The following is a 27,008-nucleotide window of genomic DNA, read 5'->3' on the forward strand; positions in this document are numbered from 1 at the left end:
ATGTAAAAAAGTACAATATTTTAAAAGTGTTTGATATTGACATAATTTAGCCTTGTACTGTATTTTAAGCTTTAAATTTCTTACCAAGTCTTTACCTGAAATCAGAATATTCTTTAAGTGAGAAAGAATTTAAAAATTAGCTTCAGAAGAGCTTGCTCTGCTCTCTCACTCTCAGAACCCATTTTCCATAATTGAGATAGAAATTACAGGTATAATAAGTAGTACTCTTATATTTCTCTTCGATGTAATACTAAGATTAATATTCATTGGGTAGAATTTACCATGTTACCCAATATATTGCTGCTGTTGCAAATATAAGTTCACATTTTCTGAAGCGGAGTATTTTGCATCACCAGTGTGATATAAGTATGAAGTGTTATAAGTAGGCAAAAATATTGTTAGCATTTGGAAAACTTCATTTTTCTTCACCAGTCCTTATTTTTCTTTCCTAGAAGACCACTGCAATCAAGATGTCTGCTGTGACATGTTATAGCCACTGCAGTTCTTTCTGCTGACAATAGGGTTTTTTTCCCTATTTGAAGTAGTAGTATTACAGTCCATCTTTATAGATTTTATAAGGATGTTGATTCCAGTTTAATAAGCATCAGAGAGCATCTGGCAATTATACCCCTGAGGGAGGCTAACTGATAAATTCGCAGACCCAGTGCAGCAAGGCCAGCAAAATCTAGTCTTTAAAAACAGCTCTCAAATAGTCTCTGGCATACATGAAAAAGTTTGTAAAGAAGCAACTCCTACTTCATTTTGAAAAGTGTGAGACAGTAAGTGCCATCCTGCCCAGTTCTGGTTCTTTTCTAAATCAGATTTTCCCAGTTGCCCAGCTCATTATGGATATGTAGATGCCCAGCAGGAAAGTCAGGATCACAAGTAATGATAAAAATATATTCACGTGAAGTCTCAAGCTCATAAGATCTATCTGATAATACTCCAAGGCTTTAGTATCTTGGCTACAGTGAAGAAGCAAAGATCAAAACAACCAAACAAGTAAACTGAAGAATGGCCTCATGGACCAACTGCTTCAGATCCATATACTCGGTTGTCTGTCCAGGAAAATAGGAATTACAGCCCAGAGCTGCCCAACAAAGAGAGCCAGTGAGTGACGTGGTTGCTGTACTGCTCTGTTCTGATGCCTTCTCCACCACAGAAAAAACAATCCAAAGTCAGAAATTAAGACCAAATTTAAGACAAAAGCAAAGAGGAAATGGTGAGATACGTATCTGAATTGCGCTGTCACAAGCAATTTTCCAGTGTCATCAGATGGACCTGTAATTCACAGGACCACATTATGAACATTTTGAGATCATCCATGTTTAAAGTGTAATTTATCTATCGTTATTACAATATGGATGTACCATTATGTATAAACATGCAAATCATTTCAGGTACGTCTGAAATAGTGCAATATTTTCAAATAAATTAGAATAGGAATAATCTGCAGAGTGTCAATGTAGAAGCTTAATAAATGTTGATTTTATTATGGAAGGGAGTACGAATGGGCCACCACACTTACCAGGAGAAAAAGCTAGTAGAGAATACCAGGAATGGACCGGGGCTAGAAAATTGTCTCAGGAAGGTGTTGACATGTCAGCTAGCAAGATGGCATGGGAATTCACCTGATTACACGTAGTTATACAATCAAGGGAGAAGTGTTCCATGGAAGATGTAAAAATGACCCAAGATTTTGTGCAGGGTTAACAGATGCAGTCATACGAGGGCAACTGAGAAGCATCTGAAACTAAAAATTGACCTGTGTAATAGTGCACTGCGTAAGTACAGTTCAAAGACAAGGTGCTCAGCAAATAAAAAAGGAGAATAAAACTAAACAGACCTTTTCATGCAGCAGCAGCAGTAAAACTAGAGGGCAGAAAACGATGTTAAATCACTTAAGCTTGTTGCATCAACAAACCATATCAGAAAGTTACAAAATATGTGTCTCATGGTAACCATTCCTATGCAACATATCGCAAAATAATAAAGCGCTTGCATCAAAGTTGAACCCACATAATGACTCACCCTGGGAAACTCGGGCACTGGCAGTGTGCAAAGGAGAAAACGATTACATGAAGAATGCAAAGCCACTAGAAAGTAAAACAATGTATAGGCACTACAGTGGAAAAGCAAGAAACCACAGGGGGCTTGGAGCACTGGTTAGGTAGTAACTGAGGTAAGAAGCCCTCTTAACTAAATAAAAGTATCACCCCAGAAGTACTTTTAAGTAACTTCAGACAAGGATTCTCATGTGCCAATAAAGAACACTCATTTTTAGTAAGATATAATTAAAGCTGTGTTTTAAAGAAAAAAGCAATTTCTAATGCTGAATAAATACAGATTATTATAAAATTGTTCTTACGACTAATTTTAGATTTAGACTGTGGAGAATAAGATATAAGGAGAACTTTATGATACTGATATTCTTAGCATGGGGCTCTTACCCATACTTGGTCCCACTTACTCAAATTCTCTTCACACACATGTGCGGGTGTAAGATTAAAAAAAAAAAGCTTGTCTTAGATAGTGGAAAGATTTTTAAGTACATTTCACTGGGCTTCTACAGACCTAGGGAGAAGGGAGATTTCACTAGTGCCTGCAGTTTGTTCCCAACCACATTAGGAATTTGTGTTGTCTAAAAAATTTTTAAATGTTATTACTACAAACATAAGCTTTGAAAAAAATGTTAAAACATCAGACTAGACTTGAGAAATTTCACAAGATGCTCATTTCCACTTGTGCAGGTGTCCAACTAGAAAGCTTTAAGATGAAAAGTGTAAACAAATCAAGAAGTAACATTTTTTTCCTGTTTCCATGACAGGTGGTTCTTATAAAAATGGATGTTAGTTCCTCATATCAGGTCGTCCAACTGAATTAAAATTTTCAAAATTATTCTATTAATAGAGTTTAAATCTCTACTAATAGAAATTCAAACATTTGTTCTATAATACCTCTGTAAATACATTCCTAACATCTCATCTATCATTTCTTCCAATAATACGGTGCCTGAAAATGATTCAGCAAGTTTAAAACACAAACAACCCACCCAAGAAAAAAAAACCCAAACAAAAACCAAACCCAAGCAAAACCAAAACCCTAACACCCGAGATGAACAGAGCTAAGGCACTTCCCTTCCACTAGTATGAAATCCAACACAATCAAACTTTCCCAGGCACAGCGTGAGGCATAATTTGGCATTAATCACAACTGCAATGGAACAGGTACTCTGAAGAAAAAAAAACAAACACATTTTGCATTTACAGTCTCTTTGCTCTTCTTTAACCTTCAAGCTGCTTAAAAAAAAAAAAAATAATTTTTAATCTGCATATTGCATGGCATCAAAATAGCACATCTCCAAAGCTGAGAAAACATATGCTGTCAGCAAAGAACAAAATGATCTCTTTGATTCTAATACCTGTGATAGTAGCATGATAATAACTACGTGTGACAACTTCTCCCTACTCTCAAAATAATTATGGCTCTCCAGAATTCAGCATCTGTCTTACCAGATGTTACTGTCAACCACGTAAGCAAAAGCACTGCAGAAACCTGGCCAGGCTCCAACGTTTTTGTCTCAATACCTCAGCAGATGCAGGTGGTTTTCAGTAGTCCAATATCTGGAGCACCAAGCCATGCAAATCCACTTATGTAAACAAGAAAACAGCATCAGCAAATAATGCATCATACCCAAACAGGTTCAATGTAGTCCGAGACTGACATTTCTGCCAACCTATTGAGAGCTCAGATCAGTTTTTGCATGTCTGACACAAAAAATAGTAATGTCACAACATGTTTATGAAAATCCATTTCCATTAATTTGTTTTAACTTCAACATTCACATAATATGTGCCAGCTGGATGACACACGAGCTATTAAAAACCAGGTATGCGTGGAATTTTAAAAAACAGAATTTTAAATTATTTTATCAAACCCATAAAGCATTCACTCTTAAGACATAACCTGTAACTTAGCACCAAACTCCTTTCCTGAACAGAATGATTTAAATACAGTGCAGCTTTTATGGAAGAATTTTTCTTCTATCTATCTATACTTCTAAACTGCTGCAATCTGAAATCAAATTATCTTCAACAGGGAAGCAATCCAAACTCTAGCTGAACTTTCTAAGTGAAAATAAACATATTTAAAATGGAATTAACTGTAGCCAAAGGGTAACAATCTTAAAAATGGGCCTGAAGCACTTCTGATGCAGAAGCTTTTTGGTGTCACACTCCTTAACTATTAAGCCAACGGGTTTAATACAGAACGAAACAGAAGAAAAGTGTCTTTACTAACGACTATTTCACCATTTTGATTCCCCAACCAGCCAGAGATGAGCCTGCCCTGTCATATTTGGCCACATTTTCCTTTCTTCCCCAGTCAGCTTGGGACATCCCTTTCCCAGATGAGACACGTATCATTTTGGAGGGGAACTCTGGCTGCTGCAGCGTCTCTCAGCACTGCTCTCCTGCCATCTAAGAGGGAGATACCTGGTTGAGAGGTCCAGCTTCTCTCTTCCTCCTCAATAACACACTGTTGATCCCAGGGGTGCAAAAGCATTTTGGGAACCATTTGGCTAAGACACAGATGGGCACATCGAAGGATATTGCTACGCATACAGAAGAGCTTTTCCTAAGAGTTATCCCAAAGAATTTTACACAATCAGCAAACGAGGTCTGATGTGCTTATACCATTTATTTATAAATCAAGGAGGTGTGTGTGGGAGGCTTAACTTCAACGTGAAATACTACCAAGAAGAGAATCCAACTCCTAGATCTTAGCAAAGCTGTGCAGCCGGAGAGGTAAATTAGAGCAGGTTTTGTAGCCAAAGAGTGCATCCAGTATTTGGTACTTAGACATGAATCTCTAAAGGGTAGTGAATATGTATCAGCCTAAGTGTTCAGATATGTAATTAAATCAGAAATCATTAGGGCCTTTATGACAGCAGGACTCTAGCTATACAACACTAAAAGTCAAGGTTTCTACTATAAAACTTCTTTTTCATGCATGTAGAAATTAGCTGTGAAGAATTATTTCTAGGTTCAAATACGTCTTATAAGCTCTTCATCTTCAAGCAAATTAAACTGAAGTGCCCAATCATTTTTAAATGGCATAAGTAGTAAGTGTTAGGGGGTGTGCAGTCTCTGATACAATTCTGAATATTCAGCCTTTAGCTTGAACTTCAACAATTAAGGTTTCATTAGGAGCAGTAGCTTCACCCTCCCTCCAGTTCTGTGCTTACAATTTTCTCATTTTATGCAATTATGGCTAAGTGTGCATCCAAAATTTAAGTAGCATAAGCTGCATATGCAGGCATTCATTTCAGGAAAACAAAGGCAGTTTACTGCTTGTTATTGGCATTTTAGTGGCTCAAAACAGAGGAATTCGAGTTCAAGACTCCAGAACACTGGCCACTGTGTATACAGCTAATAAAAGCATTCACCACCCCGAAGAGCTTCCAGCCTACATACATGACAAACCAGATTTTTAAAATCCATACTTTCATTGTCTTAGTTATTTCTTTTAAAAGATTTCAAAAAACAAGTGCATATCAGTGTTATAAGCAATCTAATTTAATCTTTCTGAGACCCGTCTCAAAATTATGTATAGCCATGGCTAATTTTTAAGTAAAAAAAATAAAATCCATGTGTTACTCCATAATGCTCAGGTGTGCCAAGACACACTAGACATCTTACCTAACAAGAGAAGACTGTCACACTGTTAATCATAAATAATTAAAATTTAAATAAAAGACTCTCAACTCAGTCACAGAATTGTAAACTCAGAACAACTCTGGGAAATTCAGGAAAAGGAGTGCATACAAGGAAACGTGAAATTGGAAACAAGAACAAATGTTTAAATCTACTTTGAAAGAGTACTAAGGTAAATTCATTCTACTTACATATTTTAACCATCTCAAAGGTAGCTGCAAACTGGAGAGGTTACCGTTCAGTGAGAAAACCAACAGAAAATATTTCAGGAACATTTAAAAGCAGTATTATTTGCCTTAGTTTCATCATGTGGCTTTCTACTTCTCTCAGAACCACAGCTCCATTTTAATGATCTTCAGTATATTGCTTAAAATGCTAGCTATAATTCATTTTAATTCATAATTAATCTTTATTATGTTTTTTAAGTTCTTTCTATCTGTAACTGGAACCATAGTAATTTAAAACCCAGCCATGGCTGAATCCATATTTAGTCGGCTACTCCTTTCTGCTCAAATCTGATGATACAAGAAGATGAGAAAAATTCTGCATAATATTCAGGGAAAAAGGAATTTAAAGTAAAATATTTGATTATTTCTTTAAAGAAGGGTGCAAATGGCATGAACTCACACTTCTCATTCACAGTGCATAGTAATGCTCACATACCAATTCATGCCTGTCTTTTGTTCAGGTTTTTTTTCAGGACAAATAAAATAAAGGTAATTAATCTGATGAAATCAAAACATTATCATAGAATAAACATTCTGAAAGGAATGCAAGTAGAATACCATCAAGGAGCCTTTCTTGTCTTCATCCAATCTTCATTTTCCCTAAACAATTAAGCCTCCTCGGAAAGTTCAAACTTTCAGCTACAGAGATAACTATTTTGTGAAGCTGTACTTTAACATTTCCATGTATTCAAGGCAGATAAGATATAATATTTCCAGTAGGTGTGAAATTCTTCTGGTAAACAGGGAAAAGCAACTGAAAACTTTTGTTGCATTGCCTTCAAGATCAAATAAGAACTTCCCCATGGAGCTTTCCTCCATTACATACAATCAGAGCCATATAATTGGATGTGAGCAAATTTTCCGTATCTAGTCAAATACGGTCTCTCTCAAAGTTAGTGCTCAAATAATACTGTAAGTAAAAATCATTTGATTTTACTATGTATTCTCAAATATTCCCAGGGCAGTTTAAATACTGTCTCAAAAATATGCTAACAGAGATTGATTATCTCCCTCTCAGCTATAATATTAATAAACAAACCTTGAACATATTCTAACGTTTCCACGATTTGAAACATCGGTGGGGGCAAAGAAAAATAAGAGCTTTTCTGGCAAACTTTAATAGCATCCACAATTGAAAGAGAAGCTAATATGTTGTTTGAAATAAAAAAGCATACAGATGCATCTTCTAGCTGGAGGTGAATTTAGAAAAGAACACTAATTTTCCATTACTATCAAGTCATCTATTTAAAGGATTACAAACAGACAGTACTATGACATGCTTTTGTAGCTTCTGGAATAGCTGCCCTGTCATTCTCACTAAGGTCACACTTTCTCTTTGAAGTTATCTTTTCACTGTTTTTACGAGGCACTATTTACATGTTCTATCATAGTCTGGCATAAGAAACTAGGAAACCATTTGTGTACAACTACAGTAAGCCTTATGACAATTATTACCATCCTTCTCTGTAGAATTACTTTCCCCTCATTCTAGAAAAAGTAACAACTTTTCCTTCGGGGAACTATATCTTGAATTACTAGTGGAATATCACCATTCTCATCCCAAAGTCACTCTTCATGAGTGGCACAGGAGCACATAATACTTACGACTCATCCTTAGATAAATCTGTTTTCTATCTCTGCTGAACTAAGAGTCACATAATATAATGCAGCCAGCAACCAGTGTTTAACATACAATAAAGAAAAGGTGTTAAAATGTCTTTATGCACCAAAAGATCCAGTATATAACCTAATCTTAAAGTTAATTCTTTTTGGGTGGACTGGATTATTCAGTACTGCATTTCAAATGCAAACATCCTGAAATCTTTGGAGGATAAAACAATTTCTGACTAAGTGTGTGAAGAAATTTATCATCCAATGTAAAAGGTTCTGCAGAAATGCCAGCTGCTTTTATCTGAGATGAAGCAAACAGGACCAAATCTCAAAGAGAGTCAGCTGTTTCAGAGGAATGAAACACACGGGAGCAAAGAAGGCTCAGATGAAGTCACAGAGTGGTTTGGGTTGGAAGGGACCTTAAAGATCATCCAGTCCCAACCCACCTTCCACTAGACCAGGTTGCCCAAAGCCCCGTCCAACCTGGCCTTGAACCTTTCCAGGTAGGGGCAACCACAACTCTAGGCAACCTGTTCCAGTGTCTCACCAGCCTCACAGGGAAGAATTTCTTCATTATATCTAATCTAATTCTACCCTCTTTCAGTTTAAAACTGTTAACCCTTGTCCTATCCCTACACCCCGATCAAGGGTCCCTCCCCAGCTTTCCTGTAGCCCCTTTAAGTACTAGAAGGACACTCTAAGGTCTCCCCAGAGCCTTCTCTTCTCCAGGCTGAACAACCCCAACTCTCTCAGCCTGTCCTCACAAGGGAGGTGCTCCAGCCCCCTGATCATCTTTGTGGCTTCCTCTGGACCCACCCAAGCAGGTCCATGTCCTTCTGATGTTAGTGCCCCCAGAGCTGGACACAGCACTGCAGGGGGGGTCTCAGGAGAGCAGATTAGAGGGGGAGAATCCCCTCCCTCGACCTGCTGGCCACACTTCTCTTGATGCAGCCCAGGGCACGGATGGCTTTCTGGGCTGCGAGCACACATTGCTGGCTCATAGTCAAGTCTTCCATCCACTAGTACCCCCAAGTCCTCCTCCACAGGGCTGTTCTCAATCCACTCATTGCCCAGCCTGTATTTGTGCTTGGGATTGCCCTGACCCATGTGCAGGACCTTGACCTTGGCCTTATTGAACTTCATGAGGTTTGCACAGGCCCACCTCTCCAGCCTGTCAACTCCCTCAGAAGTCAGAAGACACTGGTGGCATCATGCCCTTTGCCAGGAAGAACACGCCCAGCTCAGCTGGGACACCCTGGAAGGACCCAGGGATTTCCCTGAGGCGGTTCAGGCATGGTAACTGAGGAGAGGCAGCCAAGCAGCAAGACGTTTGGATTCAGTACATACAATTCTGCAGTCCTGCGAGAAAAATTTTGACACCAAAATAATCTGGGAAATGACCAGTTTTGAAGACGCCAGGGAGGCAGCGTGCCCAGCTGGGGAAGGGAGCAGCCTGACACAAACCAAACGTGGGAGTTCTGCTCCAGAGCTCTGAACTGCAGCCAAAGCAGCAGCACATACGTACAGACTAGGCCTGTTACACTCCATATTTAGCAAATACCTTTCTCAGTATCTGACCAGGCGACTGGGACAGCTTTTCAGGCATTTACAATACAACCCCGTAATCCTCCTCCCGTTTGTATCCCAGTGCCCTGGGCCTGGTGCCTGGGATGCAGAGGAGATTCTCGCAGGGAGCGAGCAGGCAGCACACCTCCGTCCCAGAGGAGAGCACCAGGGCAGCAGGAGTTTGAAGTCTGGACCTCAGAAGAGGACAGCCCTGCCCCTTCACCGCACCACAGGGCTTCTCTGGGGGGCCCCCACAGCCTCCTTAGCGAGGCAGGGACAGCACTAGGCAGGAATGTCCCTGAAGTTTCTCACTTACCTGAGGCCCTAATTTGGTAAGGGGTAATTTGATCTTTAATGTCAGTCTTAATTACTTTAACTAAAGGGAAGGCATCCAATTGTACCACCAGCATTTAATGTGGGCATGACTCATCCTGATCCAATTAACTGTTTCCCAAACAGTGAGACCTTTTTAACTTCAAGACATACTAAGTCAGGAGAAAATGAGAGAGATGGAAGAGAGACCTAAACCTCTGCGAGCCTTGCTCTTCCTTGGGGACTGCTGATCATTGCTGCCGCTGCAATCTGTACACAATTCCTGCAGTAGTAATGCTGGCAAAACTGCAAAAAGAGAGTTAGATTAATCCAACCAGGATGTGACAAAAACATGTAAAACCAGTTTCCAAATCCGTAAGACTAAAGTAGGATTTAATTTATTTAGCTTTGCATTTCTAAAATAATACCAAATGATTCTTGTTTTAACAGAGTCTGTTTAAAAAAAAAAAAAAGTTTTGCTACTGGAGAGCTGCAAATCCCAGATAAAGCCTGACCGCCTCACAGTGCTATAAACAGCTTCACGCGCCTTCCAACAGCCCCGTGACAGCACCTGGCTCTGCCTTGGCTCCTGCAACCGCCACAGCCCAGATCATCCGTTCTGGTTTGGTTTATTAATCAAAAGGGAATATCAATATCAAACCCTCTCAAGCATCCTAGCTAAAACAGCTCAATAATAAAGGAAAAGAAGCGGTAACTCCAAAAATTTGGGAGTTTAATACTAGCATCCTCTAGCAGATGAAATTATCATCACCTTGTTTTAGAAGTCAATCAATGAAGAATTGCAGAATCCGATCTCATCTGACCACAGCTGACAGGAGGCAGAGGCCATCGGTGCAGGTCTCAGCCTCTGAAGGGTATTTTAAGAACTGCTTCCTTCTCTGCCAGAAACTCACGTGAAGGCAGTGGCATGGTTAGCAGAATAGGGACACATTGTCACCAGGAAAATTGACTAGAGTGCAATCTTTTCTATCTGCTTTTAAGAATTTTCTTACTTTACTTGTTAGTTTACTTGACCCATAATGTAACAAGACTGGGCATATGCTGTATTAATGCCATCATTCATTTAAAAGAGTTTTTACAAGTGCCGCAGAGCACACGTAGAAATCACCTCTTGTGTTCCTCCGGCTCTTGTCTCCTGCTCCGGGTACTCGGGAAGTATGGACACCAAAACGTGTGGGCTATACACCAATTCTCACTTCATAGATAAAAATGTGGTCAAAAATTCAGAGTTAACTTCCTTGTTTTTTAAAAAAACCTTTCCTGTTGAAAAAAAAATTCCATTCCTTTGAAGAATTCAAAAGAGAGGATCCATATTCTGTTTGTATCTGAAAGCAGGAAAATTTTTCATATCATGCTTGCACTATGATTAGAAAAAAGAAAAAATAGCACTACCTTTTGAGGAACTCATTTCACATCCAAAGTACTATTGGTTTTTAAACTTGCTCTCCAAGATCTTTTCTGTACATGTAACAAATCTGACTGATCGCAGTATGCTTCAATAAAATCATTGAAAAGACTGATGAAACAGAGATTGGAAAAAACACTAGAAAGAAACCACTAAATCATCTCACCTTGCCTTTTCTATGCCACAGACATATATATTGCCTTGTGTTGAACACTATAATGACAGTTTGGCTAAAGAACATCCAACAGCATAACAAAGTCATAATGAAATTTGTTCCATTCATCACCTTATCTGTGCTGTATACTTTTATTTTTCATTTAATGCTTGATCTTTCAGTCATTGGTTCTTGTTTCATTTTTTTCCCACACTAGACTAAGAAGCCCAGGTATCTATTTTCATGTGGAAATATTTCTGCACTGTAATTAACTAACTTGATCTTGTGTTTTGTATAATACTTATTTCAATATGAATAAGCCCCCCAACCTATATTTATTTCTCATCAAATATTAAACAATTAACTTTTTTAGGAGTTGAGGCCCATCTTCCAGTGCAGAACTTTGTCCTTAATAACTCTCTGGGCATTTATAATGCAGTCATCATAGTATTTTGAGTTCTTATAGTTTCAAAGGAGCTACAAATACAAGAAATACTTTTGGCTCTGGGATTGAAACAGCAATGACATTTCAGCCATGACCACAGGGAGAAGTGGTACTGAGCACTACAGTATATGATACTTTTAAGAAATATTGTGTAAATGATGAAACTTCAGCTCCTATGCACAATTAGATCTATGTATTCACATATGCATAAAAGCCCATATATAAATGAAATGACAGCTATATAAATATATATATTTCTGTCTATAGGACACAGTCTTTACAAAATTTCAATTTAAAATAAGAAGTTTCCACGAGAACAGAAGGAATACCTGTATTAACTTCCAAAACACAATGTCTTATCTATCTTTATAGCACATTGTTTCTAAATTATTTAGCCTAAATCCCCCACAGAGTCTGTGCTAGTATTTTGAGGAGCTATGCAGACTTAACTCTTTTTTGTCATAGGGTTTAATTTTCTTAAATAATTTCTAGAAATATTAGCAAAGAAAAACAAGCATGATAGTATGGAAGAAAACAATTTGTATTTTTTAAGTCACTGTTCGCACTGCTAGCAACACAGCGGCAGGTTCCATTTGCCTTGCACTAAGCATATCATGAATAATTCAGTTTCTTGCTTTGTTCCCTAAATAGTTGACAGGGAACAGAAACTTTATTCATGACCGTATGGCCTTTTTCTAAGCTTGTCTATTTCTTTAATAATCCAAATCACAGGGCCCATCGCCTATGTTGGCATTTATTAAAAATAAAAGCATTCAATAACTATTACTAACAAATGGCCATGAAACAAGCAACTTCCTAGAGCTCCCACCTTTTGCATGCAAAGAGCACTCAGCCAGCTATCTAAATAATTAAATGCTCTCAATCTGCACTGCATCACCCTTGGCTCACGTAGCCTTCGACAGGAAACAGATTCCAGAACCACCGGGAACATGTTCCTGCCTCGGCCACAATCATAACCGTAAATATGTGAGCTCTCTGTTAAATCACGGCTGTCCTGCCGGAACAAAGAAAACAATTTCCATCAAAGGCGTACTGACATTTTCACAGACTCCTTATCCATTTTTAACTATCAATCTTTCTTCCCACTGTCTCCCCTCTTCATGTTTGGGAGAAGTCCTGGGCTTCTCCAGTCTACAGGCTCCAGTTTGCTACTTGAGCAGAAGCAAAATGCACAATTGTCTAGAGCATAGCACAAGTACTGGATAGGTTGAATCCAGGTAGCATACTTTAAAACTTTGGTCATTTGGTCAATTCTGTATTATATAGGAAGATTACTACATCACTCTTCAGCCTAACTTCCAAAAGACAGACATTTAAAATAATTTTCTTTCTCTAGACCCAGATCTCAGCAAAAATACTACAGTGCATACATTCTCCTCTCTGAAGAGCTTCCTAAAATTTGCTGGAGAGAAGTTAATCTTTGATGGGTCCTAACCCCCACAGCAGTAGAAACCTTTTCCCTTAAGCCTCACATAACCCACTTAATTAGCCTGCTGGCTAATGGAAGTTTGAGCACCCATTAAAAAAGGTAAAATGAACAAAACCCTCAAATGTCATCTGCTCGCTTCTGTTAATGTTATGTTCTCCATTCTGTTAAATAACCAACTTTCACAGAAGATAAACAAAGACATTAAGTTGGTTGAGGACCAGACATTGCTTTGGCAGGAAACATCAACACACACACAAAATTCCCGAACTAGGAATAAAAATCCTGAAGTTTCCAAGAAACAAGATTTCCAAACAATTTTACTTCTGAGCCATTTGAACACTTAGTTTTGATAGCAACATTTCAATTTGCTTTTCAAATGTTATATCTTATTAAAAAAAAAAATAACGGATAGAGAAAATTCTATCTAACTGGAATATTTCAACCTTCTCTTCCTTGAAAAAATACTCATAAAATAAGCAGAGTATGAGTCAGTATTTTAACTTGGACAGGAGCTAGTTCATCGGAAAGTCATATGTATGTAAATTTTTGTCAATTACACATGTCCAAGGGAAACGTGAGCTTCTATGAAGAATGAGACTTCTCACATGTTTAAAGATGCTAACCATTATTGAGACTGAGAAAAACCATACATACATAGAAGACGTCCTGAATTATTTAACTTCTTGTCCATAAACAGTACTCTAGAAATTCAAAAAAGCCAACCAACTTGTTTAATTTTGAAAAGTCTAACACTGCAAGTTCCAGTATTACTGAGAAAAGGCCCAACTTTTCAATACATTTCATATTTGTTTCAGTGTGTCACCTACTATACTTTAGAAACTCATCAGCTTTCAAAGAGAATTGAACTGAGAATAGAAGCCCCTTAATGCAAGACTACTGTAGAAGACTATTATTAAAATTGATTATTATTCAGACAATATCAATTTCATTACCCCTGATCGATTCCTAGCAATGCTCCTCAGTAGCCTTCAGTTACAATTGCAGCATGAACAGTAACTTAATACTGCACAACAAATTGCAGTCCTGCTGCTCCCAGTAAATTTGGTAACGGTCTGACTTATTAGCAGGCTTCGAGTAAATAGCTGTCATAGGTGCTGACTGGAGGGAACTGGATGTCAAAGCACCACCAAAGAGGGCTGAAAAAGCTCTTTCCCCTCGAGGCTTTGTTAATTTGATTTATGTGTACAGGCAGGAAACTAATTGCTATTTGTTGCAGTGCGTACCACGGAATTGCAGCACTCCACTCAAACGCCGTATCTCAAGAGTACCAATAGACTTTGGTTTTACACTCTGCTGATGAGAGATGCATCCTAAACAGGAATCTGAGAGTGTTTGGTGCTTAAGAAATTTTACAAGAGAACTCTGCAATGCCCTGTGCCACCATCTCCTTGGAGAAAAGAGCCATTCTCTAAGCACACTGCATCGCTGAGAAGTTGAGAGCAAATACAGTTAACTCAGCAGGAGCAAACTCTTGCAGTTGTTCAGGCAATTAGTAGATAGTCTGTGTACCTCGTGCCACTAATTAAATTGTTAAGGGGTTTTGTTCTGGAAGCTTTGTTTCTCAGTTTCATTATAAGTATGTCCCTGGGACCACCAGACAAAAATTGCTGATTCTCCTTGTACTGAGTTGCAAGGACTGGACAGTGAAGGACAACTTTGTCCAATTTCTGCATTCTCTGGTATTTGCCCATTGAAAGCAATTGGCCTAAAATAAAAACTGGTTGTCATCTCAGTAGGCCGCGTGCTTTTTTCCCCTTCAGATTCTTTCTGTTAGAAGAAATATGGTTTGGTTACATCTATAAAACTGATGGATGGCAAGGTAAATAAGTCTTTTGCCTCTAAATACTGCCTTTTAGCCAGCATTAGTGTCAAAATAGCTCAGAAATGTCTAGTCAAGTATTTGTCTTTTTCAGGTAAAGTCAAGCACAGGCCTACCACTCACCAAAAGTTTTTTAAAAGGTACAGATTAGATGTTTCACCATCTGTTCCACTCTGTCATGCTGAAACAGAAGCAATCCCCTGAAAATCTGAGCTTTCCAAACAACATCAAACATCTACAGGCAAAGAGAAGAGCGAGATGCCCTGGAGGCAGCCCAGCAAACAGTAAGATTCAGTGTATCATCAGTCCCTCCCTCATCCCTCCATCAGCCCAAGCAGGCAGGAGTGAGGTATGCTAGGAATTTAAAAAGCAAATTACTCCCTCACCCATGCTGGCACAGCTCATTTCATCATCTATTAGGAAAAGTAGTACTTGTCACCATTCAGAATTGCTGTTCTAATTGGGACTAAATTGCCCCACACTCTTCAGCAGTCGTGGTAAAGAGGTAGATAGCTAATGGCCATGGAAATTGGTTCTCTCTCTAAACCCTAACCACACTTCTGCTGTGATGAGTTTGAGGCAATTTCAGCAAGGTAATCTTTAATTTTAAAATAAGTAAGATTATGCAATCCAGAAATAAGTGATCAGAGCAAAATTCATTTATACTCTATAGCCTAGCGTTACTTTTTCTTAGAAGATGGGAGGCTCTGTACCAACACAGAGATGTTATGTAGGGAAGCGCTCCAATAGAAGTAGTTCAGCTGTCAAGGTCCTGTCCCACCTAATGCAGAACAGGACTGTGACCCTCAGTCCCTCACGTCCCCTCTAACTTCTCAGCAGTACTGAGCTGTCCCCCATCTTCCCCTCTCAGATTTCCACCCTGAGCCTGTGAATGCTGCATTGAAACAGACACTCTACCACAAAAAAGGCAGATTAAAAAAAAATAAATCTCCAAAAATTCCCCGTTGGCTTATCTATACATTTGGCTATTCCACAAAACACACTTCCTGGAAAGATACATTTATAAGAAAATACTCAAAAGCCTCATTCTCAGTTTTCACACTGATGACATGGAATGTTCACCCAGGACATCACATATGAGACACAAATCCTCCTACTTCTCTTCTTTTGAGAGAAGGTCTCAGAGGTCTGGCAATCTCTCTTATTTTGTTACATCTCAAAGACAAGTTAAAATACTGTTTTTGTCTGTAAAGAGTTTCTTAACTGGTAAGTTGGTACAATTATGATTTTCTTTCTATTTTCCCTAGCACAGAACTGTATGTTGTTCGTGAGAAAGGAGCAGTGAGACAGAGGCCATTCATGTGGGCTGTGACAGATAAGGAACTTTATCAAGGGACTCATTACTTATTATACCAATGTGGCATAATAAAGCTTATTAGATCTAATTCATTACTATATCACACTGGTGTATTGCTTAGAAAAATTATTTTAAGGCAACACAGTGTACTTCATTTACAAAGGACAGAGTTATAATACAAAAATCAGACTTTACTGTAAATGATTTCCCAAATCAAACATCTAAAAAGCAATATATTTTTATGGTTACCATTAAAAACATAAATCAACCAAGAGGAAAAATTGTTCTTAGTGAACGACATGGTGGACTTGAAAGATGAAACACGTTCTTTCAATGTGAAGTAAACCATAAGCTAAATCATTTCTTCAAAAGAAAGAGGAATTTTATGAGCATATGCTGTAACTGACCCTAACAGGAACAAACTTACACCTCCTAGTCAAGCATTATATCAGTATAATGCTTCCTTCTTTCATCTACATAAAAACAAATGAAGAGCGCTATGTTTGGCAAATTAAAAAAAAAAAAAAAAAAGCAGCAATTGAATGAAACCAAAGAAAACTATAAAACAGACAAGCCTTTCTCTTAACAATTCTGAAGTACAGATATAACCTATTTTTTGGTTTAAAAAAAAAAATCATATTTGACATAAGTGGGTATCTGGAGCCTAAATTTATCAAGTCGCTGTTCCACAGATATCTCTTGGGTCACATGGGGCATCTTTCTTCCACAAAAGACACCTCCCCATGTTCTCAGAGCCATTCTTTGCCAGGGAGGTAGCAGGAGGATAAGTGGGAACTTTCACTTGTTTGATATTACTCTTATCTCCTTTCAAAAGGGGCTTTGTACTTCTAAATACACATCCAAAATTGTCATGTGAATCAAGAGAATCCCAAGTGATTACACAGAGTGTATGAATGAAATAAATCTAGGTTATGTGGGAATAGGCCAACATCCATTTCTAAAGATACAGCAGGCGGGACTTCAGACTCAGTCTAACTATATGAAATACTTGCATTTTTTATGGCAATACAACAAATATCTGAGACCGATATACAGGGGGGAATAAGATGGGTTCCTCCTGAGATATGCTTTTTGCAATGCATTTTTCAACTGTTGGCATGACAAAAAACAGAATTTGCTTGTGTACAGGGGACACCAAGACAACCGCTCAGATCACAGGTGAGCAGTGGTCTAGGCCAGCAGACTGCTACCATCAACCACATAGATGTCAGTATGTAGCTATTAATTAACAGTAGCTGTTAACAGGAATAGGGACAAAACCAGGTCTTTCCTAAGGGGAGCAGTCAGCAGAGCCCTCCTTTCTCTCTCTCCTCACACCCTTCCTTTTGAAGGAGAGACTCTGCTCCTGCCAAGATTTCTCACTCCTGGGACAGCAAAGGCAATTTTACCAAGTAGCAGCCTGTAAATTTAATTCAGTTCAAATCTCCAGAACTGAAATAATCTGATAAGTTCTAGGCTGTCTTTGCTCCTCAGGTCTGTGTTTCACAGGCTTTACCTGGTAGAAAGGTTTGAAGCTCCAAGGTTTTAACAGTACTGATTATAACTGATCAGGGACAAGAAACACTTGGCTATGAAAGTTTCTCACTTCAGAAAAAAACAAGTAAACCCTTTTCCTCACTGCACAGGCACTTTTGTTTCTTTGGCCATGACCATGTAGGAGAGCTGCTGCTGCCAACTCTCCCAAAGCCCTTTGAAGAATTAAGCTTAAGTTATGGATGGCACCAGTGACAAATCAATTCTTGCCAGAGATGGATTTAGGAGATTCTGCAGGTGATATTACCAGATGGAAGAAGGAACAGATATGCCTCCAAAGGACAGTTAGTTACAATGAGATGTATTACGAAGGGATTTAAACCTCCCTACTGCTCAAGGTGGGAAAAAAACTGATAGTAAAGAAAGCATTTCAGTGAGAATTTACAGGATGAAAAGCAGAGTTGAAATGTAGGAGCTACTCTATAGACTGGATGAAAAGCAAAGCAAAGACTTTTCCATCAGTGACCTCCCCAGCCTTAACCATGGAAAAATGTATTCAAGAGGACTGTGAATGTGGTTGTAACCAAACCATATGATTGTTGAAAGGAATTAGAGTAAAGCAGAATAAGGCTATAAGAGTTTTTAAAATAACGTTTGAAAGAATTAACTGATTTGACAAATAACGTATAGCTAGAGTTATCATCAACACCAACACAACTGTCCATTTTTCTTTACTATTCAACATGGATCTTTGTTTATGGTTTAATTTACAGAAGTCAACCCCAAAATTACAACTTCCTAAAAAAATTATGATAGCCCCATGTTTTCCAAACAAATTGTGGATTGTTTTTTATCTGGTTTTGGAGCAACGATATTACAATAGTTTCATGTAAAAAAAACCCACCACCTTTCTTATTTCCCCTGTTGAAATGCTCAGCACTGTTAAACATGCAACACAATATATTTTCATTAAGAAAAAGATTAAATTAGATAGCAGTAGTTATCATAAATCTTAGAGGTCTTTGATGAGACACTATTTCTGCTACTTTTTGTTCTTTCATTGGCTTGTTCCTTTAGATTCTGTCAATGAGAGTCAACTCAAATCTTAACTGAAAACACTCACCAAAGTTCAGTCTGCACAAAACTCAAATGTTTACCATTCTGAAATATAAAAGCTTAGCAACATATGTGATGACCACAACCCTGGCAGCTAGTGACAATAACGTTGAAGTCAATGACAACACTCCCTCTAACTCCAGACAAGGGTGTCTCAGATTTTATCCCTTGTCCACTTCCTGAAGGTACAGCAAGAAAAAAAAAAAGATCACCTACGAGGCAGAGGGAACACTATGCAGCACAAGTGGCACACTCATATTTAATTTCGGAAAGGAGGAAAAGAAAAAAATCAATCCACTCATTATAAACATTAATTGGCTGAATAATTCAGGTATGCGGTAATGACCACAGGATAGCTAATCTGCATGTGACAGATGCACAGCAATAGGTTAAAGATACACTTCTTTAGCATCCCCCTTTTTATACACAGGCAGAAAGAAATAAAAAAAAAAATCTTAATTTTTAGAAGCACTTAAATGATATTAGAAATCTAAATCCCATTTTAAGTAGCAGCTTAAAAATATCAGTTTTCATTGAAAATCGGGCTCATTTACTGTTGAGAATTCATCAGTGTGCTCAGCAAAACTGTTGGGTGTTTCAGTATTTTTGAAAGTCAGTCTGTTACAACCTTAAGCATTTATTACAAACTTTAGAGACTTCCATATCTAAAGGCATTCATCACTTTTTGAAAACAGGACTTTTCCTATTCTAACGATTCATTTCAGAGCTGCAGACACATTCCTCAGGGAGTAAGACTGCGGTCAGAGCACAGATGACTACTCTCCAGCTATGCCCTCTTGACATACTCTCTCTAAAAGGGCTCCAATAACTCAATCTTGCTATGGAGTCTTAACCTAGCTGTCCCAAGAGATAGCCTACTTTCAGCCTATAAATTTTACCAGCTTTGCCCTGGTACGTTCTGCTGGTTACGGATATAATTTTAAACAGTGCCTGAGGTATTCTGTATCTCGAGTTCTACCTGGTCTCCTTTGGATGTGGGATTTATGCTCTTTTATATTTACCCTGAATTCAGGCTTGTGGGAACTAAGTTACACCCAACTTGAACTAAAACCTTTTCATAAATCTTCCAAAAGAAAACTGAAGACAACTCATATTCATGGCACAAACAGATATACTACTACTGGATTCCTATCAGCTCAGTGGTGTTTGCCAAATTATGTCTGTTTTTATCAGTTCTGACTCTGCCCGTACTATGGAGCAGGTTGTTTCTCTTATAAATATTTATCTGAGCAAATTTATCATTCACACTCCTAAAATGCTAGATTTACTGACTGAACACTATTAACAATATTTGTCCTAATTTTTGTCAGCATGTAAAACTCAATGTGCAGGCTAAGAACAATTCTTCAACTTTTTGTGGTGATTCCTTTCCCCCTTTCAGGCCGTCTGACCACTTAAGTCCTCTTAAATCCCCTGAAACATCAGGTGTAAACTGATTTCTACTTTTTATCTTCAACACTGTAAGCACTTTCCTACTGGGGGTGGGAGGAGGTGTTCAAAAAGGCTTACAGAGATAACCTTTACTTTGGCTGTATCATTAATTAGGCAACTTGGCCAGGGCCAGTAATTACAACCGTGCTAAATTGCACTGATTTCTGTAGATAATTCACGAAAAGCAATGTGCAAAGTTAAAGGAACAAAAGCCAACACAGTGATTTTTCTTACCTAATGATTTCTAGTATGTCTGCTGGGAAAAATGCTTAACACAGATGTGGCTGATGTAGACGGCCAGTATGGGAATGAGAGAAGAGCAGCACATGAGCTCTTGCCTCCAGTGGAGAAGCTGGACAGCAACACCTACATCTCCCATTTCAGTGACCCATGAAGACAAACTCCTGTTATCCTACATGATCCTACAACATCTTTATCTCTAAATTGTGAGTTGTGGCCAATGGCTCCATGTCCAAGTGGAGAGCAGTGACGAGTGGAATTCCTCAGGGGTCAGTGTTGGGACCAGTGCTGGAAGGTGTCCCTGCCCAGGGCAAGGGGGTTGGAACTAGATGATCTTTAAGCTCCCTTCCAACCCAAACCATTCTGTAATTCTGTGATCCTCCATTCCTAACATCGATTGGTAGAGAGGCTTCATTCAACTCACGCAGAATCCAGTCCTAATCCCAACAAAATCAACACAAGTCCTCCGGTGTACATCTGCAACCTCTTTCAAAGCCCAGAGCGTCCCAATCCTCAAAGCTTTATCTGATTGCAGCAGACTTCATCGTGACAGGAAGTTCCCAGTCCAAAACTCCAAGAACATTAAGGTGATGTCTGCTTGGGTGGTATGATTGGCATTGCTGTGTCTTTTCTACATTTTTTTTTCTCCTAAGTCTTTTATCAGGACTGTTAGCAAAATCTCTTACCCTTATTGAGTCTGATCTAAGTAGTAAGCTAAGAAAATTAAATTAATGTCATTCTCAGTAACATTTAGAAATTGCAAGCTAAGCAGCTGCCACTTATTCCTAGTAACTCGAAGTATATTATATTGAAAGTCCTACAATAACATATATTGATTTTGTCAGGTTTGCAATTTTTTTTTCCCAAGCAACATATGTTGTGTTTTCTATATTTGTAGGGCTACATATACACAGGTTTCACTGCAGCAGCTCTGACTCTTGCCAGATGTTGAGGGAAAGCAACTTAACACAACATAGGAAAAAAGCTGTCTCAGATCAAAATGCTGGGTTAAGAAGAATCCTGTGGGTAACGTGGTATACTAAAAGCATTGATTCTATATTTCCATACAGAACTGATAGGTAGCCAAATTAATACTTGACTAAATTTGTTGAAATCTGAAGGATAGAAACTACATAAGTTTTTTTAAGTTCCAAAGGATTCATATAATTCATTTTACCTAAAGTCCAGATTCTCACAAATATCCTAATAGCTAGCTGAAATATTTTGAAAAGTGATTTTTTTAAACCACCCTTTAGAATAGTAAAATGGAAGCGATTCCCAGTCCACAAATAAGAAGTATTGGTGTATTATCCTGAGACTGACAAACTTCTCTGCAATTTGCTGTAATTTGTGTAATACGCAATCACTAGGGCTTAGCTTATTCCAATACTTTGTTCGTGACTGAGCCTAGTGACAGAATTCAGTTAAATTTACTCTCTGAGAAAACAAAGAGGTTAAGTTTTTACCATTTGCAATCAACATTTTTCATCATCTATACTCTTTCCCATTATGAAAATAATTAGATTTATATAAAGTAGAGTCAGTTCAGGACATGAAAACTGACATGGAATCCTTCATATCTGTTTTCCCCTTGAATTTAGTAACAGTGTTGGCTCAAAACATGGTACTAACTGCTTCAGGATTTTAGGCTTGGTTTAGCAAATATAATAAAAGACAAATTATGTTAGAAAACTTTTGTGTTAACTTCCAGTGTATTTCTGATCTACTCAAGAACATCTCTTTGCATGTCCATGACAACAATCCTTTCTAACCACAGGTATGTAACTACTGCTGCTTCTGAACTGGTACTGAGCAAAAAGTCTGCAATATATTTCCTTTATCATGAAAAAGGAACTTGAAGTTCCAGAAGCTATAAGCTCATCTCCCCCCTCATATAGAAATAACTTCCAAAAGTTGGCAGGAAAACCTAGATTCTTCCACATTCACTGCTACAGAAAAGTAATTATACTCCAATACAAATGTGTTATATAAACTTTCAAAGCAGTGAAAAGATTCCACATTGGAAAAAAAAAAAAAAATTAAACCTAGTCAGTAGATATTTTACAACATTTTATAGTCATAAAACAGGTACTAAAGAAAAACAAATTATAGTCTTTCAGAGTTCATAGGTCAAATTTTCCATCCTAAGCCCATGCAGACTAAAGGTTTATGTCACCATATACATTCAAAAATAGAAGCCAGGATTCACTTATTTACCAGAGATTAGATAGGGATTTCTTAAAGCACCAAGTATTACAAAACACCACCTAAAATCTTGCTTTTTGAAAGTGTTATTTGACAGTCGACTGGATCTAGGACAGCTGATCTATTGTCTATATTTCTGTTCACTTTGAATTATCTATGTTTTTAAATTCATGTACAGTAAAGCCAATATTAATATATTTAGCAACAGAATATTATTAAAGCAAAAACTCTAATGACTAACACAAGTCCACATTGTTAAAAATTAACTCTAGTTTCATTTATGTTTGTGAAAGCTTCCCAAGCATCATGAGAAAACTGAACTTGAAGAAAAGTCAAGGTTTGTAAATAAGATTCTATGTAAAACAAATCACAAAAAGTCTTATCATTGGCATGTGATTGCATTTAGACAAAAACATGTCAAGGTACATACCTGTAAATCTGTTTAATATTTTCAGCTTTGATTTCCTTGAGAATTTCATGGTAGATATGAGGGTTATTTGGTTCTTGAGATGTTGGGGGAGAAGGGCATTTCTTGCGTGCATAATATCCTATCACAATTCCAAAAATAAATAAGATCAAAGCAGTGCAAAATACTTTCAGTATCTGAAAAAAACTGCAGCGGTTGCTCTTTGGTGCCTGTCTCGTATAGTGTGAGACGTAGTCAGGGTCTTCCTGAAGCCGCTGAAATCTTCCCTTTGGAGAAGATGAAGGCTGGATGGGCTCGAGATCAAGGTCAGGGCTTTGCGAGTTTCCCAGGTGATGTTGGACTGCACCATCTAGTCGGAAATGGTCAAAGCCAGGCTCCTCCAGCTCTTTTTCCATGTCCCATTCCAGTTCCAGCGCTGTAGCTTGGAGCTCATCGTTGTCAAGGTACGGAGAGTGCCCCTGAGCTCTCTGGTCTGCATTCACCTTGTGATAGGCCATATTTTTATCTATTAAAACAAAATTTACAAAACCCCTGAATGTTTGTTTCCTTATGTATGCATAAACAATTTAGGTATTGTTTGTAAACCTGGGAGAACTCAACATATACAATAAAAAGCAAAAACTGGGTTCTCAGTATTTCACTCTCCCTGTTTCCACCTTCCTGTTCTTTTCTAGGATTAGCAGTCCCATGAACATTTTCAGAGGGGAAAGAAGATATTTAGGGGAATATAATATATATTGTAAGAATATGAATAAAGGGAATTTACAAGTGCCAATAGCAAAACACAAAAGTTATCCTATTATTTTGTCAGTCCCCAAGATAACACGAAAAAAATTGAGTGAAGGCACAGAGTTTTCAAAACAATTATTTATTACCTGAAAGTAATTTTAAAACGTAAAAACTGTGTGTATCAATTTCATTTCACACAGCATACAAAATAATGCTGTTAAAATAAAGTTGAAAAAGTAGAAATAATATAACTTGCCTGATCTGATTCTAAACACAAGGAAACAATAAGTTAAGAAAGAAATTTCAGGGTGACACTGTACTTACACATCAATAAAAGGCTTCCATTTAGATGAAGCATTCTATTATTTATAGGTATTTTAAATGCATAGATCCTGAATGACTGATGAATTTACTTAGAAATTGTCCTAGCTGTTTTGCTCCACTTATTTTTCCCATTTTAGTGAATCAAAAGCACTGCCAGGTAAGTATTTATATCAAAATCATTCCTTTAATAGCAAGGCAGATCTGTGGCACTTCTATATCTAGGGAAGTACAAGCCCTCTAAAGGGAACTCTGACCTCCAGTACAAACATTCAAAGTCAATTTTCAACAAATCATTTTTAACAGACTGCAACAATAGGGCGCCGTTCTCCTCCATACTTTGACAATAGCTATTCCATCACATAACCATCTGTAATTTAAGGCTTTTCAAACATCAGATTCACTCATCAATTAGAATAAAATGAAGATAAAGATATTAAACCTCTCTCAGTGATGGATATTGGACTGACACCTACAGCACTACATTATCCCTTCATTTTTACATTTTAAGGCATTTTCTTTCTCTAAGACTTACCTCCAGATAACATTATTGAGGCCTCATAATAGATGAACCTACTCTAATGGCAAAGTAGAATTTAGCTTTTTGAAGCTCTCTGAAGAAAGCAAACCATTAGAAAGCACTGATGTAATGAAACAGCCCATTGTCCACTGAAAGACTATCTTGCTCTATACAATTCCAATTTACAGATCCTATTTCCTTGTACAGCCATATAAATATCCCTCGCCTATAACTGTCAGGGAGTCTAGGAACAGTCAAGAGAGCCTATACTTGACGTATACATTTTCAGTGTAGCTACTGTATACACTTTGCAAATCAATTCTCCACCTGCAATCCAAATTCTTCTACATGCAGTGAAAGCAACAGAGTTTAGAGTGACCTGAACTAAAGCATCTTAAATTAGTGTGAAAATCCACATTATTTACTTAGATGATGATAACAGCCTTTCTGGCTGAACTTTATGGACTTTCTGTCAGCCCGGCCCTCAGGTTTCTGAAGGTCCCTCTGAACTGTAACGCTACAATCCAGCAGATCAACCTCTTCCTCCCGCAGTTGTGCATCACCTCGAGATTTCTAAAGGGAGCATGTTGTCTACTCATCCAGGTTGTTAAGGAAGATATTTAATAACGTCAGACCCAGAATTGATCCCTGGTGCACTAAGCTTCTTACCAAGCACCAACTGGGCATCACGTGATTTTTTTAATATTCTGTGGAAAACTGTGCTAACCAGTTTTCAAACTGTTTATCTGTCTTTTCCCTCTGTCTCCTCCTGTTTTGTTGGTGGAAGGATTAATTTGCAAACCATCAATGACAGAGGTCACTACTAGATAATAACAACTGCCCAACAACCTCATCTTTCCAATTTCATTTTGTACTGCTCTTTATTAGAAATTAAAGGCAATAGTTTTGTCCTTTAAAAGCAAACCAAATCATTACTGTATTCCATAAATAAATTATTTTGACCCTAAAATTACTAGTCATTTAACAAACTTCCTTAGCCAAATAAATAAGCCCTTAACAGGTTACTAAAGTATTACCCATAGAACAGGAATGAAGACATGTTTTCAGATGCAACTGCATGGCAAATATTAATCTTGCTGAGCTTATAAATGTTGACCATTGCATATCTGTGGTAGTTAGGTTTTCTCTGTATTTATGACATTTTAAAAGTGTATGTTATTGTTCAGTGGAGTGTAATAATAAAGGTTATTTAAAACTACAGGTAAGCACATAATAAAAATTCCTATGAAATTCCTTTAAATGGTCATTAATGCAGATGACTAGGAACCACATTCTACAGCTTACTATCTTAATTTTCATACAAAGCACCAAAATCAGCTACCTCACTCCAGGAAAAAAAAAAAAACACCAAACCTCTAAATGAACCAAAATAAAAATCGATATTCAATTCAGTTTTATATTTGAGATCAGTCTTTGAAGTATGGTATCTTCTTAGCAATGCATTTCCTTTAGTTAAAGAGTGCAAAGAATGCAAGAGTAGCCCCAATTAACATCTTCGCTTTTTCTACTAATATTGCTAAGTTAATTATTTGAGTGTAAGGACACAGCACAACTTAGAAAGAAGTACCTGAGATTAGTGCCCACAGTGTGTTTAACCACACCAACGCTGATTTTAGAAAGGGGTCTCCCGATTCTCAAGGTACAATTCATTTGTGCCATGTAATCTATATTACCAGTTCTATTTAGTATTTGGTTGGTTAAAGAAGTAGATGGACAAAGATTATGTTTTAAATTTAATTTTAGGTAGGAATTAGAAGGATAAGGAAAACACTACACAGAGAATAACAGAAAAATAGATAACACAAAGATGGATAAACTATGAAGTCAAGAAAAACCACTATGATACTCTAGTTCAGTCTTTTCTATAACACAGACCATAAAATGAACATATTTTTGAAAGACACTTTTGAAAACTTCAGGAGATAGAAAATCCATCCCATCTGCCAGCAAGCTGTTTCAACATTTAATTGTTGTTAAATACATGTTTTATTATAAAGATAAAAGAGCAACTGCAAAATGCCAGAAGTCTGAATGTGCACTGAGTGAGCTTTAAAGCCATTCCACAGGGACAGCAAAAGCAATCATAAACTCTGGAATACTGGACAGAGCCAAGCTGATGACCAATAAAGTTGATGTGCATTTCTATATTTTCACTTATTTGTGGGGAGAATGTTTATGAAGAGGTAACAAATCAGTGCTAAACATCCTTTCAATTAACTGTACACAAGAAATCAGGAGTCAGCTTTATCAGATTATTGCCTTAACAAGCCCATTTCAAAACTATCTATCCATTCTTTGATCTTAAAAATAATGCATTTCCATCCTGATAGGTACATTTTGCTATGAAACAACCAGAAACTTTTTTTTGTGATAGCTTTCCTGCTTGAATCCCTTATCAATGAAGTCTTTGAAAACTATAT

The 27,008-nt window shown here is 37.6% G+C and overlaps 1 protein-coding gene across 1 annotated transcript in view; it reads right to left on the reverse strand.

Moving 5' to 3' along the window:
• NAALADL2 (N-acetylated alpha-linked acidic dipeptidase like 2) overlaps window positions 1-27,008 on the reverse strand; it is a 489,903-nt gene that overhangs the window by 257,195 nt on the left and 205,700 nt on the right. The window contains exon 3 of the mRNA XM_074834594.1: window positions 23,001-23,502. Coding sequence (XP_074690695.1) covers window positions 23,001-23,494 — 494 coding nt within the window. The 5' untranslated portion in view covers window positions 23,495-23,502. The remainder of the gene's footprint in view (window positions 1-23,000; window positions 23,503-27,008) is intronic.

Source organism: Strix aluco, chromosome 9 (assembly GCF_031877795.1).
Source record: "Strix aluco isolate bStrAlu1 chromosome 9, bStrAlu1.hap1, whole genome shotgun sequence".
NCBI classification, from domain to species: Eukaryota; Metazoa; Chordata; class Aves; order Strigiformes; family Strigidae; genus Strix; species Strix aluco.